Here is a 14925-nt window from a genome sequence, read left to right as displayed (position 1 = left end):
TTTAATCCGAATTTGGTTCTCAGCACCCGTGTAGGATGGCTTAGAACTGCCTGTAACTCCAGCTCCAGACCTGACAGCTCTGTAGGTACTTGCCCTCATAGGCATATACCCACACACAGATGTGTGCACATAATTAAAAGTGAAAATATGAATAATCTTTAAAAGGTGCATGGTTTGTTCTCTAGTAAAGCAGGGGTGATTGTTTACTGTTTGTGACAGCGTTGTTTACAATAGGAAACTTTAACTAGTGGATAAATTATAATAGGAATGCCAGCTGCTTACATGGGAGGAAGCATACCATGGCCCAAAGATGACAGGGTTATTTACTATTCAGTGACCTATTAGGTACTAAAAGAATGCTCTCTATTTGGAGTAGACTAGTACCTGTGATATACAGCAAGCAGCTTGTAAGATTGCATTTCTTATGTACTTAATTTTAGGAGATTAGGGCTTTATTCTTTCTTTCTTTCTTTCTTTCTTTCTTTCTTTCTTTCTTTCTTTCTTTCTTTCTTTCTTTCTTTCTTTCTCATTTCAAAGACTAGATTTTTTTTTAAATTCAGAGAACACAAAGTTAGAGTTGGTTGACCTCACTTTCTAAAATGTGTATACAAAACATGCCCAAGTGTGTGCACTAAAGTTTGTAAGCATGTACGTCAAAATATTAAGTGATTGCTTATGGATATTGACATCATGAATGGTTTCCATTTTCTTCATAGATAAGCATGGATGGATGCTTTATTAATGTAATAATGTAGATAACATTATTAATTTTGTGGAGTTTTTCTCTTTATGGATTGTTTTTATAATCACAAAAATCAAATTATTTTCAGTTTTTATAATAAGCTTGAATTTTTTTAGGGTGCAAGTTTAATAATGTATCTGCTCTGTTGTGACCAAAGATCACTTTTCTTCTTTATGAGACAAAAATGTCAAGAATTCTTTTTACCACCTTGGATTTCTGTAGAGCTACAAAGTATTGGAAGGCATGCTATTAAATTAGTCACAGGAGTACCTCATTTGGTGTGTGTGTGTGTGTGTGTGTGTGTGTGTGTGTGTGAGAGAGAGAGAGAGAGAGAGAGAGAGAGAGAGAGAGAGAGAGAGAGAGAGAGAGAGAGGAGAGAGAGAGAGAAATACTTTATAATCAAGAAAGCAGAATTCAGATATGACTGTAGCAATAAAAAAAGAAAAAGTATGACCGAGTTTTAATTCTAGATTTCAGCCTCTGTGGGTAATTTATAACTTCCTTAAAGTGATCAAGTCCTAGGTAACTGGGCTCTACTACTGATAGACTCTGGTTAACCAGACATCTGTTACCTATCTTAACTGCAGTTTATAATGTGGAGGTGACTAGTGTTTACGCAATGGGGCCAGCTTAGATGTATGAATCTGTGTGCAGACCTGAAACATGTTCTGAATCATCCAAGGAGAGTCCTACCTAATACTGGCCTAATGTTAGCTTTGTTGATTCTCTGTAAATTAAATAGTTAAAACTAATTTTATGAGAATGCTACAATCTAGTTTCTAGTCCCAGCACTACTATGTATTAACTCTAGGCCTCACTTGTATGAGCCTTCCTGCCTCATAAAGTTGGAGGAAGTAAAAATTAGGTATTGTAGAGGAAAATGCTTTGAAAACTAAACCATCTCACAGTGTTATTATTGTTAGCTTTTGTAAATTTGCATTTCTTTTTTATACTGAATTTTAAGAATCTGAGGCTTTACTGTTTTTACTTCTTCTCAAAGGCTTTGTTTTGAGAGAGAGCCTTACTGTGTAAGCCTGGCTTGCCTGGAATTTGCTTTGTAGATCAGAGTGGCCTCAAACTGACAGAAGCCCACCAGTTTCTGCCTTCTCTGTGCTGGAATTAAAGACATGTACCACCACACCTAGGTACAACTGACTTCATTTCTAATTATGAGCAAGTGATTTTGTGCATGTGTATGTGGGTGGGTGTGTGTGAGAGAGAGAGAATATGTGTACATATATGCAGATGCTTGCAGATGCCAGAAGACAACATCTGTTGCCCTGCAGTCCTCTGCAAGAGCAGTAAGCAGTCTTAATTGTTAACTGTCTCCTTAGCTCCCCCTTTTCATTTTGAACACTGGAAATTGCCTCATGTGGATAGAGGGGAGTTACAGAGCGGAGCAGTTGAACTTCATTCAGAACTGACTACCCTGTATTTAGAAAGCAGCACTGTGGCAGAGCTTTGCTGTTGTTGTGCTTTGGGTTTTTCTCAGCTTTTTTGTTTTATTTTGAATGAATAATTTTTGGAGAGTATGGTGGTACACATCTGTAACCTCGCAAGCATGGCAGTACACATCTGTAACCCCAGCGAGCATGGCAAGTACACATCAGTAACCTCAGCAAGCATGGCAGTACACATCTGTAACCCCAGCGAGCATGGCGGTACACATCTGTAACCCCAGCGAGCATGGTGGTACATATCTGTAACCTCAGCACTTAGGAGGTGAAGGTGGAAGGACCAAAAGTTCAAGTTCAAGGCCAGCCTTAGCTGCACAGTAAGTTTGAGGACAGCCTGAGCAATATGAGAGCTTGTCATGAAAAACTGACACACAATAAAAAAGAAGTATAATTCTCTTTTTAAAGCACTCTTACATAAAAGTTTGAGAAGGTTGAAATAAGGCTGAGCAGAGTAATCCATTTTGGGGGTATAGGTTAGGTTCTCTGTTGCCAGAAGTAGTCCTGAACTTGTTGGGTTTTTGTTTTGTTTTGTTTTTGTTTTTTCTTTGAGACATGGCCTTACTAGGTAGCTCTGGCTGTCCTAGAACTCACTATGTAAATCAAGCAGGCCTCAAACTCACAGACCTGCCTCTGTCTCCCAGGTGGTGAAATGAAAGGTGTGTGCTACCATACCCAGATCGTCTTGAACTTTTTGAGTTCAAACAGTTCTGCCTCACCCTCCCAGACTGTAGGTGTGTGCTACTGCGCATGCCTTGTTTCTCAGAAAATTGGAATGTCACATTAGTAAATTGTTGTAGGTATAACGGGCCAGGGTCTAGAAAGTGGGCTTTATCTGTGTTTGACACCGCTGTGTGGACAGTGCCCTGGGTCTTGTCTGGTGCCTGCTGTGATCTATTGAGTGAGGCCCAAGGGTAATGCCAGGTAATGCCAGCCGGTGCTGCTGGTTCTCAGTTGCTCTTGGAGCCTGAGAATTACATTGTCTCCTGAAGGGTTTTTATCACTTAAAACCATCTGGGTGAGGGGCGGGAGCACAGTCTTTAATCTCACCACTTGGGAAGCAGGGGTCAATGGAGCTCTGAATTTGAGGACAGCCTGGTCTACATAGTGAGTTCCAAGCTAGCCTGAGCTATGGTGGGTTAGGGGAGAGGAGAGGGAAACAGTCAGCTGCAGATGAGTGGGAAAGGACCCTCCTATTCTGGAGAGGTGGTACATTCTGGGGAGTGCTGTATTGAAAAGATACACATAAAGACTGTATTATGGAAGGAACTACAGAAAATTCATCTCTGAAAAGCCTGCCCAGTATCACTGGTTCATTCTGCTCTTTCCCTTGGCTCTTCTCACTGCCACCTTGAACTTGCTGTCCTCCTTTTATTCTCGCTGGGATCAGCTTTGCTGCATTAATAGTCCCTGGCAGTGATGATGCAACTGTACAGTTGTACATTCATTAGTTTCAGGAAAACCTTCCGAAATAGTCCATCCACACAACAGCTGCTTCATTAGGAAGAGTTACTCACAAAGTTTGATCTCAGGACCTCTGGAAGAACAGTCAGTGCTCTTAACTGAAAATATTCAGTCTATTGTCAGGCTGTTGTTGTTTTTATTTTTTTATTTTATATACATTGGTGCATTTTTAAAGAATTCAGGTAGGTAGATTGGAATTAGGAGATAACAGAAATATATGTCTGGGCCAGCAAGTTAGCTCAGCACTTGCCTCTAAGCTTGACACAAAGAAAATTCAATACTTGAGATCCACGTGGTAGAAGGTGAAAACTGACTCTTAAAAGTTGTCCTCTGATCTCAACACCCGTGCCATGGCATGCATGGCAGACCAATTAAAAAGTCAATAATACAAAACTTTTTAAACATGTGATGTATTCTTGAATAAGACATAGTATGTTTTAAACAGAGAAGTGTAAGGTATATTTAAGAATGCTAAGGAAAGAGATAATGGCCATGTAAATTATACATTTAGGATGCAATAAGACCAAGGATATGAAGAATTAATATGCAGAACAGATAAATGCTTCCTTCAGATTAACAAGGAAGAAATTAGAAAAATCAGCAAAGCATTATAAATAGCTCACTGAAAGAAGTGTGGGGAAGTTTGGCTGGAGAGATGCTCAGTGGTTAAGAGCACTTGCTCTTGCTGGAGACCTGGAATCAATTCCCAGTGCATACGTGGCAGCCTGCAACCTTCTGTAACTTCGGTTCTGGGGGATGCAGCACCTTTCTGACCTCTGGGCACCGTACATGTGGTACAGACACAGTTGCCGTCAAAACACCTGTACACATGAAATCCAAAGCAAGTGTGGCGCCCTGGGAACTGTCCCATTGTGGGTGGGAGCAGGACGGATGGTGTCTGTCGGTGTTGAGTGCAGTTTTACTTTCCAAAGTTTCTTCTTAAGAAAATACACAGTAAACATAGCAGTGTGCGCCTTTAACCCATTACTCAGGAGCTAGAGGCTGTGGCAGGTCTCTGCATTTGAGGAGGAAGAAGAATGGGGGGAGGGTGGATGTGGGGGAAGGAGGAGGAGTAGGAGGAGGAGGAGGAGTGGTTCAATAACATGAGAAGCATGATTTAGCAACTGTTAGAGAAAAAGGAATGAGCAGTCTTACAGAGAAGATTCATACAGCAAAATGGTGAGTGAAGAAGCACTCCCATATAGTATGTACGAGACAGCACTATTTGAGTTTTCTCTGATAACAAAGCTGCCTTTCTAACTTATAGTAATGTAAATGGGTAGAATTTGGTCAACAGGAAAAGCTCTTCATCAATCTAAGGCTTCTAGACGGGACACTGAATTGACAGGCAGGCTGGCCTGTTATTTTAGTATGTGGTTTACAAAAAAAAAAAAAGAGTACAGGGGCTGGAGAGATGGCTCAGAGGTTAAGAGCACTGACTATTCTTCCAGAGGTCCTGAGTTCAATTCCCAGCAACCACATGGTGGCTCACAACCATCTGTAATGAGATCTGGTGCCCTCTTCTGGCTTGCAGTCATACATGCTGTATACCTAATAAATAAATAAATCTTTAAAAAAAAAAAAAAAAAGAGTACAGCCACCACAAGCCAGCAGGGAGTGACCAACCTGAGAGGAGAAGGCGGTGAGACTTGAAGGCCAACACTTTAAGAGGTTCTTGGGGGGTGAGGATGGGAAGCAGAAGTTTGACTTTCTGAAGAAGTCTTTGAATGAGCGTCTCCATTTGCCAGGCCGCGACTTCACTCATTCTGAAGGCACAGTTTCACACCGGCTCTTCCATATTTCCTATGGCAGTGTGTTCTGAGTGGGGGCAGAATGAGATTGAGAAGAGCTAGTGTTCAAGAGATGCCAGTGCTTGTATTGGCAACGATATTTCTCTTAGGATTAGCCACTTTGATCGTCTCTGAACAGAAGTTGGTAGTGCAGATAATCCAGATAATGAGCAAGGAAAAATCATTGGGCTTTGCTCTTGGAATTTGGATATAATGCCAGGCGGTGGTGGTGCATGCCTTTAATCCCAGCACTCGGGAGGTAGAACCAGGCGGATCTCTGTGAGTTCGAGGCCAGCCTGGTCTACAACGTGAGATCCAGGACAGGCACCAAAACACCACAGAGAAAACTTGTCTCAAAAAAAACAAAAAAAAAAAAGAGAGAGAGAGAGAGAGAGAGAGAGAGAGAGAGAGAGAGAGAGAGAGAGAAATTTGGATATAACTGGTCTGTCAACTTGGAAGTTCCTTGTTTCAAATTAAAATAACAACATCTGGCTAGGATGGTGAATCAGTGGGTAAAAGGCTTATCACACAAGTGTGCAGACCTGAGTTCCAATCCCCAGAATCACATAAAGTCAGGCATGGTATTACATGTCTAGAAAGAGAGTACCTTCCCAAGGCTGTCAGTTGTCCGCCATACAAATGCTAAGGCAGGGGTCATATGCACACAGAAACAAAAGAATCTCCATTTGAGCCAGGCGGTGATGGCCTACTCCTTTAATCTCAGCACTCGGGAGGCAGAGGAAGGAGGAGCTCTGAATTTGAGGCCAGCCTGGTCTACAGAGTGAGTTCCAGGACAGCCAGGGCTACTCAGAGAAACCCTCATAAAAACAAAACAAAAAAAATCTCCAGTTTACCTTCTCTGCCACATCACTATTTTCTTGTAGACTATAGAAATCTTCCCTTTCTTCGTGGTTTACTATGTGCTACTCTCTCTTTAAATTTGTTACACAGTTGCCCTCAGTGTCCCTAGAGGACTCCTTACAGATAGCCAAATCTGCAGATGCTCACATCCTTACAGAAAATGGTACATAGTGTTTGTATGAGATCTGTCTGAATTTTTCCATATGCTTTAAATCATCTCTACATTATCAACAATACCACCTAACAGAATGTAAATACCATGTAAGTAATTGTTACACTGTATTATCTAGGAAATAATGACAGAAAGAACCAGTCAGTACATATTCAGTACAGGTGAATTTTTTTTTTTTTTTAAATCCTGGGTATTTGCTTCACAATTGGTTGAATCATTAGCTACATAACTCACAGGTATGGAAGATGACTTTGTATTCTCTGACTACTTTAGTAGAGATGCAGTTGGGAGATACACTAACTTGAAAGTTCTTTTCTTACAATTGAGCCTAAATACCAATGAGGAACCTCAAAAATCCAGTAAAGATACAGGGAGTGAGGGGTGAATTATGGTATTTGGGGATGAGGATAATACATTTGCTGAACAGCAGATAAGTAACTGAATGGTAGATTCTGGCATAGTAAGCTATTGTTTCATTTTGGCTGGTTTAGGCTTTTGTTATATATCCAGATACTAGATCAAAACCCATGTCTTGAATATGCTAATGAATTATTCTACCATTTAGTGATGTGTCCCCAACCCTTCAATTAGGCTGTTATAGCATTTTATAAAATCTTATTTTAAAAACCATCTATGATGTCTAAGTGTTTGACTTTTTTGCGACTGGCTGTCATGTAATTCAGGCTGTCCTCAAACTTGCTTTATAACTAAGGATGACCTTGAACTGATCCTCCTGCCTCCACCTCCCAGGACCCAGGATTTCAGGCGTATATCACCATGCCCAGGCTAGCTTCCGTGTAAACTTAATCTTTAGGAGTGTGGGTGTTTTTTGCCTTATGGATGTGTCTGTACACCGCGTGCATACAGTGCTTACAGATACCAGAAGAGGCACTGGGCCCCTGGGACTGTACTTAGCAGACTGTTAGGGCTACCATGTGGGTTCTCGGAATCAAACTTGGGTCCTCTGGAAGAGCAGCTAGTGGTTTTCAGTGAGCCCTTTCTCTAGCTCCTATAATCTTTACTTTTTATTGGGACTGACATGAATTTGATACCCTTTTCTCTCCAGTTGTACCCTGGGAGGAGTGGTATTTTCTACTTTGAATAAGTTTACTGGCCAACCTAGGGCCTACAGGCTCACCGAGAGACCGCAGAACGAGAGCAGCCCAGCGAGCGTGTTCTTGCCTTTGCAGAGCCTGCTGAGTGTCTCCCTGTGGATTGCGAACGAACCTCCCTTAACAAGCACGTGGAGAAGCTTTGTCCCCGAACTCTCTAGGACCAGTAATTAATCCAGCTGGTACTGAAGACACAGAGTTCAATTCTGGAAAGAAATTATTTAACTCTTTCTATGCTAGACAGCTGATATCTGATTTCCCTTATAGGCCCTTCAGGTCAGGCATGATGATCTACACCTATAGTCCCAGCACTGAGGAGGCTGAGGCAGGAGAAACTCCAGTTCAAAGCCAGGCATATATATATATATATATATATATATATATATATATAATCTTATTCATTCATTCACTCATTCATTTTCAGAGAGCTATGTTTTACTTAAGTTGTGTAAGTGAGATTCCTAATCATCTTCCCCTTCATTGATTTATGGCACACATTTTTCTATAGGGTAGTCCATAGTCAAAAAAAGATTTTAGCCTCCCCTCCTGATAGTACAGCCAGCATTTTCTTTCATCAGCTTGATACAGTACAAATTCTTATCCTAATAGTGAAATGTTTCACTAAAGCTTGCCCAGTGATTGGGTAAAATCAAAACTTATTTATAAGCCTCAGCCATCCTAGGGTCCCCCCTGCTACGTAGCCTCCCTGGATCTGTGGGTTGCAATCTGATTGTTCTTTGATTTATAGCTAGTATCCACTTATGAGTGAGTACATACCATGTTTGTCCTTCTGAGTCTGGGTTACCTCACTCAGGATGATATTTTCTAGTTCCATCCATTTGCCTGCAAATTTCATGCTGTCATTGTTTTTCTCTGCTGAGTAGTACTCCATTGTGTATATGTGCCACATTTTCTTAATCCATTCTTCAGTTGATGGGCATCAGGTTGTTTCCAGGTTCTGGCTATTACAAATAGTGCTGCTATGAACATAGTTGAACATGTATCTTTATGGTATGATTGAGCATTCCTTGGGTATATGCCCAAGAATGGTATGTCTGGGTCTTGAGGTAGATCGATTCCCAATTTTCTGAGAAACCACCATACTGATTGTACAACAGTGGTTGTACAAGTTTGCACTCCCACCAACAGTGGAGGAGTGTTCCCCTTTGCTCCACATCCTCTCCAACATTGACTGTCATTAGTGTTTTTGATCATGGCCATTCTGATAGGTGTGAGGTGATATATCAGAGTCATTTTGATTTGCATTTCTGTGATGACTAAGGATGCTGAACATTTCTTTAAATGTTTTTCAGCCATTTGTGATTCTTTTGAGAATTCTGTTTAGCTCTCTAGCCCATTTTTTAATTGGACTGTTCATTATTTTGATGTCTAGTTTCTTGAGTTCTTTTTATACTTTGGAGATCAGTCCTCTGTCAAATGGGTCAGCAAAGATCTTTTCCCATTCTGTTAGCTATCTTTTTGTCTTATTGACCATGTCTTTTGCCCTACAAAAGCTTCTCAGTTTCAGGAGGTCCCATTTATTAATTGTTGTTCTCAGTGTCTGTGCTACTGGTGTTACATTTAGAAAGTGATCTGTGCCCATGCATTCAAGAGTACTTCCTACTTTCTCTTCTATCAAGTTCAGTGTAACTGGGTTTATGTTGAGGTCTTTGATCCACTTGGACTTGAGTTTTGTGCATGGTGACAGATATGGATCTATTTGTAATCTTTTACATGTTGACATCCAGTTATGCCAGCACCATTTGTTGAAGATGCTTTCTTTTTTCCATTGTATAGTTTTGGCTTCTTTGTCAAAAAATCAGGTGTTCATATGTGTGGATTAATGTCAGAGTCTTCAATTAGATTCCATTGGTCCGTATGTCGGTTTTTATGGCAGTACCAAGCTGTTTTTATTACTATAGCTCTATAGTAGAGCTTGAGGTCAAGGATGGTATTATTATTATTATTGGCTTTTTTGGAGAGAGAGATGGTTTCTCTAAGTCTTTTTAAAAATCAGCATTTGTTTGGGACAGTTGAAAAGTAGTCTCAGCTGAGTGGTGGTGGTGGTGGTGGTGGTGGTGGTGGTGGTGGTGGTGGTGGTGGTCGTCGTGCATTCCTTTAATCTCTTGAGTTCAAGGCCAGCCTGGGCTACACAGAGAAACCCTGCCTTGAAAACCAAACAAACAAAACAAAAAGATAGTGTCTCCTTTTGGGGGTGGCTACTAATGGGACTAAAAGGGGAACTTTTCAGTTTATAATGTCAGTTTATTTCATTTGTGCATTTTAGATAGCTGTTGTTTTATATATGACGAAATATAGAATGTATATAAGCCCTGTGTATCTCTCTATGTATCTGAGGCTAGAGAAAGACACTTAAGAAACCAGGATAAAGGGAAAAATGACTTTGAGATGTACTTTCTTAAAATAACTGGAGGAATGACCTCATGAGCCAGCTGATAGCATGGGTTTGCAAATGGATACAGTTCTATTAGCCTGCTGCTTGATGCCTCAGAGTCAAATAGACCTGGAGTGTATTATATCAGAGCCTGTAGCAGGAGACTGTCTGAGTAGGAAGAACTTAGGAGAGGTGAGGTGGCATTGTCTGCACAGGAACTAACCAAGCCTGCCTTTGTTACATACGCATAGATGATGCAGATTCATGGTTCCCTACTACTGTATAACAATTTGTATTGTCTTCTGGTAGAATGGGTTTCATATTTATTAGAAGAAGAACTATAGGAAGACCTAGTAGATACATTCTTCCATATTACAGTGTTGACATACGCATTCTGAGTCTGACTCCTTGTTCAGAATGCTCCTCTCCTTCTGGTTTTACGGTACAAAGGCAGCACAGATGTGTCCTTGGTGCGTGCAGGATGCTGCTCTCTGTGCAGAGTCTAAGACTTTAACTTGATAAACTGCTTTTCTTGCCCCATATCATCATCCTTGCTGAAGAATATTCACAGCATAGACCTTCCTAAGCATGTGCACTAGTTACTTTGCCAGGAAATAAGTATGTCAGCTGAGTGTGGTTTAAACCTGGTTTGGTCTCAGTTAGCTTTGCAAAATCAAGCTGAGTGAAGTCCATAATGTATTTAGAGTACACAGGTGTCGATGCATCTGCCTCTGAGACTTGTGGACACTAGTCCGGCTTCCAAGGAGCTTGGTAGAAAAGAATTCCTGGGTTATTTTCACTGTACTCTCTGGAAAGCATTTTGTTTTTATATATTTTATAAGCATCCACCTCTTCGTGGATGCAGTCCACCTTTTAGTGTTTGTATTATTTTTCATTTGACTCTCTGGAGTTCCTGTTCCAGAGTCATCTAATCTACAGATACTGGCGTTTAGACCTGCTGCTCACTTTTTCTTCTTCTCTTATCTACTTGGCTACCACCTCCAGAACAATGCTGACAACACGCTGACATGGACTGTTAACTCAGGCAAATTCTAGAAGAAAAATAAGCCGCAGTGCCGGTAGTGTCTCAGGAGACAGACATTGTTGCCCTTTTTGTTTGTTTGTTTTTGTTTTTGTTTTTCCAGACAGGGTTTCTCTGTGTACTTTTGGTGCCTGTCCTGGATCTTGCTCTGTAGACCAGGCTGGACTTGAACTCACAGAGATCCTCCTGGCTCTGCCTCCCAAGTGCTGGGATTAAAGGCGTGTGCCACCACTGCCACCCGGCCACATGTTTGCCCTTTTAAGAACAAGTCTACAAAATGCAGCTTTTAAGGTCTCCTTAACCAACAGATTTATCCTCCACAATCGTCCATGGAGCAGAAGTAACTTGTAGGAAGCAGCGGGCTGTCAGCAGTCATGTTTGGAATTTTTTGGTATCCTTCCTGAGGATTCCCTGTTTCATGATCTTAGGTTTGGTGGGGACCACGAGCACATTGCAGTGTTCATCAGGAGTTCATTGTGATGACCATGCTCTTCTCTTTCAGGCTCAGCTTCGGGCATTTATCCCAGAGATGCTCAAGTATTCCACGGGTCGGGGGAAACCAGGCTGGGGGAAAGAAAGCTGCAAACCCATCTGGTGGCCAGAAGACATCCCGTGGGCCAATGTCCGCAGTGACGTCCGCACAGAAGAGCAGAAGCAGAGGGTGAGCTCCTCTGAGCTGCCGTTGCCTTACCGTTCGGAAGCAGTTGCTGCATTCTGTCACCTCGGGTTCTTCTGCTACCAAGTCCAAACATTTATAATAGTTAAGCTTGTCCCTCCAGAGAAGTTGGCTGTCCATTACTCCTTGACTGCACACAAAGAGATCTGGAAAGGCTGTGAATTTATACGTCGTTTCTTCATAGCTGCCTTTTGCAAAAGCTTTGTGGTATTTATGGTATTAGAAAAAGACCAGAAAAACGTGAAGTAAGAGTATTTGGTCATTTGAAAGCTTAGAAATGTCCGTATTTCTGATTAGCGAGAGTCACTGTTGAGCTGGGTGTTGTGGCACATGTCTGTAACCCTAGCACTCATGCTAAAGCATGAGAATCTCTAATTTAGGCCAGCCTGGACAACAGAGTGAGTTCCAGGCCAAACCTACCTGAAAACAAAAAAACAAAAAACAAAAATAATCTCTGTTGAGGGGCTGGAGAGAGAGTTGTGGTTAGGAGTGCTTGCTGATCTTGCAGAAACCAAATTCTTTCCTAGCAGTCATGTCAGGTGGCTCACAGCCACATGTTGTTCCAGGACCAGTGACTAATCCAGCTGCTACTGAAGACACGGAGTTCAATTCTGGAAAGGAATTATTTAACTCTTTCAATGCCAGACAGCTGATAACTGATTTCCCCTTATAGATCCAACACTCTTCTGGCCTCCATGGGCACCTTCACACATTGGGACACACTCACACAGACACAAACATATATATACATACATACATAGAAAAATTTTTGAAAGAATCACTGCTGAAATTAGATAGGATTAGAGGGGAAGTCTACAAAGTGTGTGTATTAATTACACAGCATTTGGAGAAGAAAGACTGAACTAGACAGTGTTCTTTACTTTTTCTATACATTTGGCTTCTTATTTTATCTGGAAGTTTAGTAAGAGACTTAATATATAATTCTTGATCATAGTGATATCTCTTAAAACCTAAAACCAAGACTAAATTAGACCTTGGTTAGGAAGCAAAGCAGGGGAAAAAACCATCATTTTACTTAGGGAAATCCTAAGATGAACTCTACAAAAGGTTCAATAAATACACAGCTGACTGTTCTGTAGTGGCCTAAATACCAAAGCTCTCTGTGACTTATTGTTCTTTCCTTGTCTTTGTAACAGGTTTCATGGACCCAAGCATTACGGACCATAGTTAAAAATTGTTACAAGCAACATGGGCGGGAAGATCTTTTATATGCTTTTGAAGATCAGCAAACACAAACACAGGCCACCACCACACACAGTATAGCCCACCTCGTACCATCACAGACCGTAGTACAGACCTTCAGCAACCCTGATGGCACCGTGTCGCTCATCCAGGTAAGCCTGGGCTCAGGGGAGGTGGGTCAGTGGCATCTCACCCCAGACTGGAGAAGTTTCCTGTGCAGATGCTTTTCTGATCATCGTACAGCTGCCCTAGCTCTTCCTACCTAGAATTAACTTCTAAACAGTGTTCTTTTTTTTTTTCTTAATTTCATTTTCTTGTGATGCTTGGAATGCAACCGAGGGCCTCACCCACACTAGAAAAGTACTCTACCACATGGCCACATCTTACCTCTAGCCTTGGAACAGTGTTTTACATTGCTTGCATTTTGCTTAATTCAGAGCAATAAGTAGCTTCTGGGACATTTCCAAACGAAACATTTGAAAATCATTTCTTGGGTTAGGGTCCACTTGAGTGGTAGAATGCTTGCCTACCGTGTAGAAGACCCTTCACCTGTAGAGAGAACTAGAGAAGAGGATTTGGGGGAGGGAGAAAGGGAAGGAGAGAGAGAGATAAGGGTACTTGAATAGATACCCGGGAAATACCTTTTCAGAGGTGAAACACCTTTACTGACAGAAGAGGACTCTCTAAAGCTCAGGTTGGAGTTAGAGAAGAATGTTGGTTGACTGGTACCAAGTACTAGAGTAGAATGCAGTCACTTGGTTAAAGTAAAATTCTGAAACTCATGGTAGTCTCTGAGAGATGATTTAGTAATTTTCTCCATGTCACAAGGCATATTAGGCTGAATTTGGGGCTCAGTGAGTCTTAGCTTATATGTAAGGGCAGGCAGAGGGGCCCATCCACCAGCACTTAACTTCCTGTGTTTCTTAGGTTGGTACAGGGGCAACAGTAGCTACATTGGCTGATGCTTCAGAACTGCCAACCACAGTCACTGTTGCCCAAGTGAATTATTCTGCTGTGGCTGATGGAGAGGTAAGAAAAAGATCTCTGTGTGCTCCTATTGAAATAGTGCATGAATAAGTAAGGGGAAGTCAATAAAGGCCCAGGAGATGAAGGGGAAGCCTTGTATTATTATTTGAACCCTTGTAATATCTATCAGACCATTCCAGTTTGGAGAAGTATCTTTTTTTTTTTGGTTTTTCGAGACAGGGTTTCTCTGTGTAGCTTTGCGCCTTTCCTGAGACTCACTTGGTAGCCCAGGCTGGCCTGGAACTCACAGAGATCCACCTGGCTCTGCCTCCTGAGTGCTGGGATTAAAGGCGTGCGCCACCACCGCCCGGCCAAGAAGTATCTTATACTGTGTATGTTACTTGTAACAGTTAAAATTCGTGGATCACTACAACCCAAACCAACCTGTTAGAAACTTAGAATTTCACATTAGTGATCAAGTATTTTGTATATTATATACACAATAAAAGGGTTATCCTTTCAAGGCTTTTACAAGAAAAGCCATTTCAGGGTTCCCATGCTGAGCATAGGCAAAGTAAGTAGTTGCAAACAAACAAACAAACGAACAAAACCCTCTAACCTTAAGCAGTTTAAAGCTATTTAAGCATACTGTACAAAATTACATGGACATTTAGAATTCCACATTAAATTGTAAAGTAAACTATGTATGTTGATTTTAAAAATATGTAATTTATTTAAAGATGCAGTTGGCTTAAGAAATGATTCTGTGGTACAGTGGGGACCACCAGTTGTTATTGGTCATGTTGATTGATTGCATTAGACATCAGAAAAATCGAATGATACCTGATGATAATGGTATATGTAATTCTGCTGGACAAAGGAAAAAAACCACCCAAGTACAAAGACATTAAAGATGTGAATTCATCCGGCATTGGTGATGCACACCTTTAATCCCAGCTCTTGGGAGGAAGAGGCAAGCGGATCTCTGTGAGTTCGAGGCCAGCCTGGCCTACAAAGCAAGTTCCAGGACAGCCACGGTGATTATACA

General features: G+C 41.4%; 1 protein-coding gene across 11 annotated transcripts in view; it reads left to right on the top strand.

Annotated features, from left to right (window-relative positions):
• The window catches only part of Nrf1 (nuclear respiratory factor 1), a 111579-nt gene that overhangs the window by 64259 nt on the left and 32395 nt on the right, over window positions 1-14925 (top strand). For all 11 annotated transcript variants that reach the window (XM_076566575.1, XM_076566574.1, XM_076566572.1 and 8 more), the window contains 3 exons: window positions 11535-11693; window positions 12866-13063; window positions 13839-13940. In XM_076566575.1, coding sequence (XP_076422690.1) covers window positions 11535-11693; window positions 12866-13063; window positions 13839-13940 — 459 coding nt within the window. The remainder of the gene's footprint in view (window positions 1-11534; window positions 11694-12865; window positions 13064-13838; window positions 13941-14925) is intronic.

The sequence above is a fragment of the Peromyscus maniculatus genome, chromosome 3, assembly GCF_049852395.1.
Source record: "Peromyscus maniculatus bairdii isolate BWxNUB_F1_BW_parent chromosome 3, HU_Pman_BW_mat_3.1, whole genome shotgun sequence".
NCBI lineage: Eukaryota > Metazoa > Chordata > Mammalia > Rodentia > Cricetidae > Peromyscus > Peromyscus maniculatus.
The sequence above is the reverse complement of the archived record's forward strand: the minus strand, read 5'-3'. Positions and strand labels throughout refer to the sequence as shown.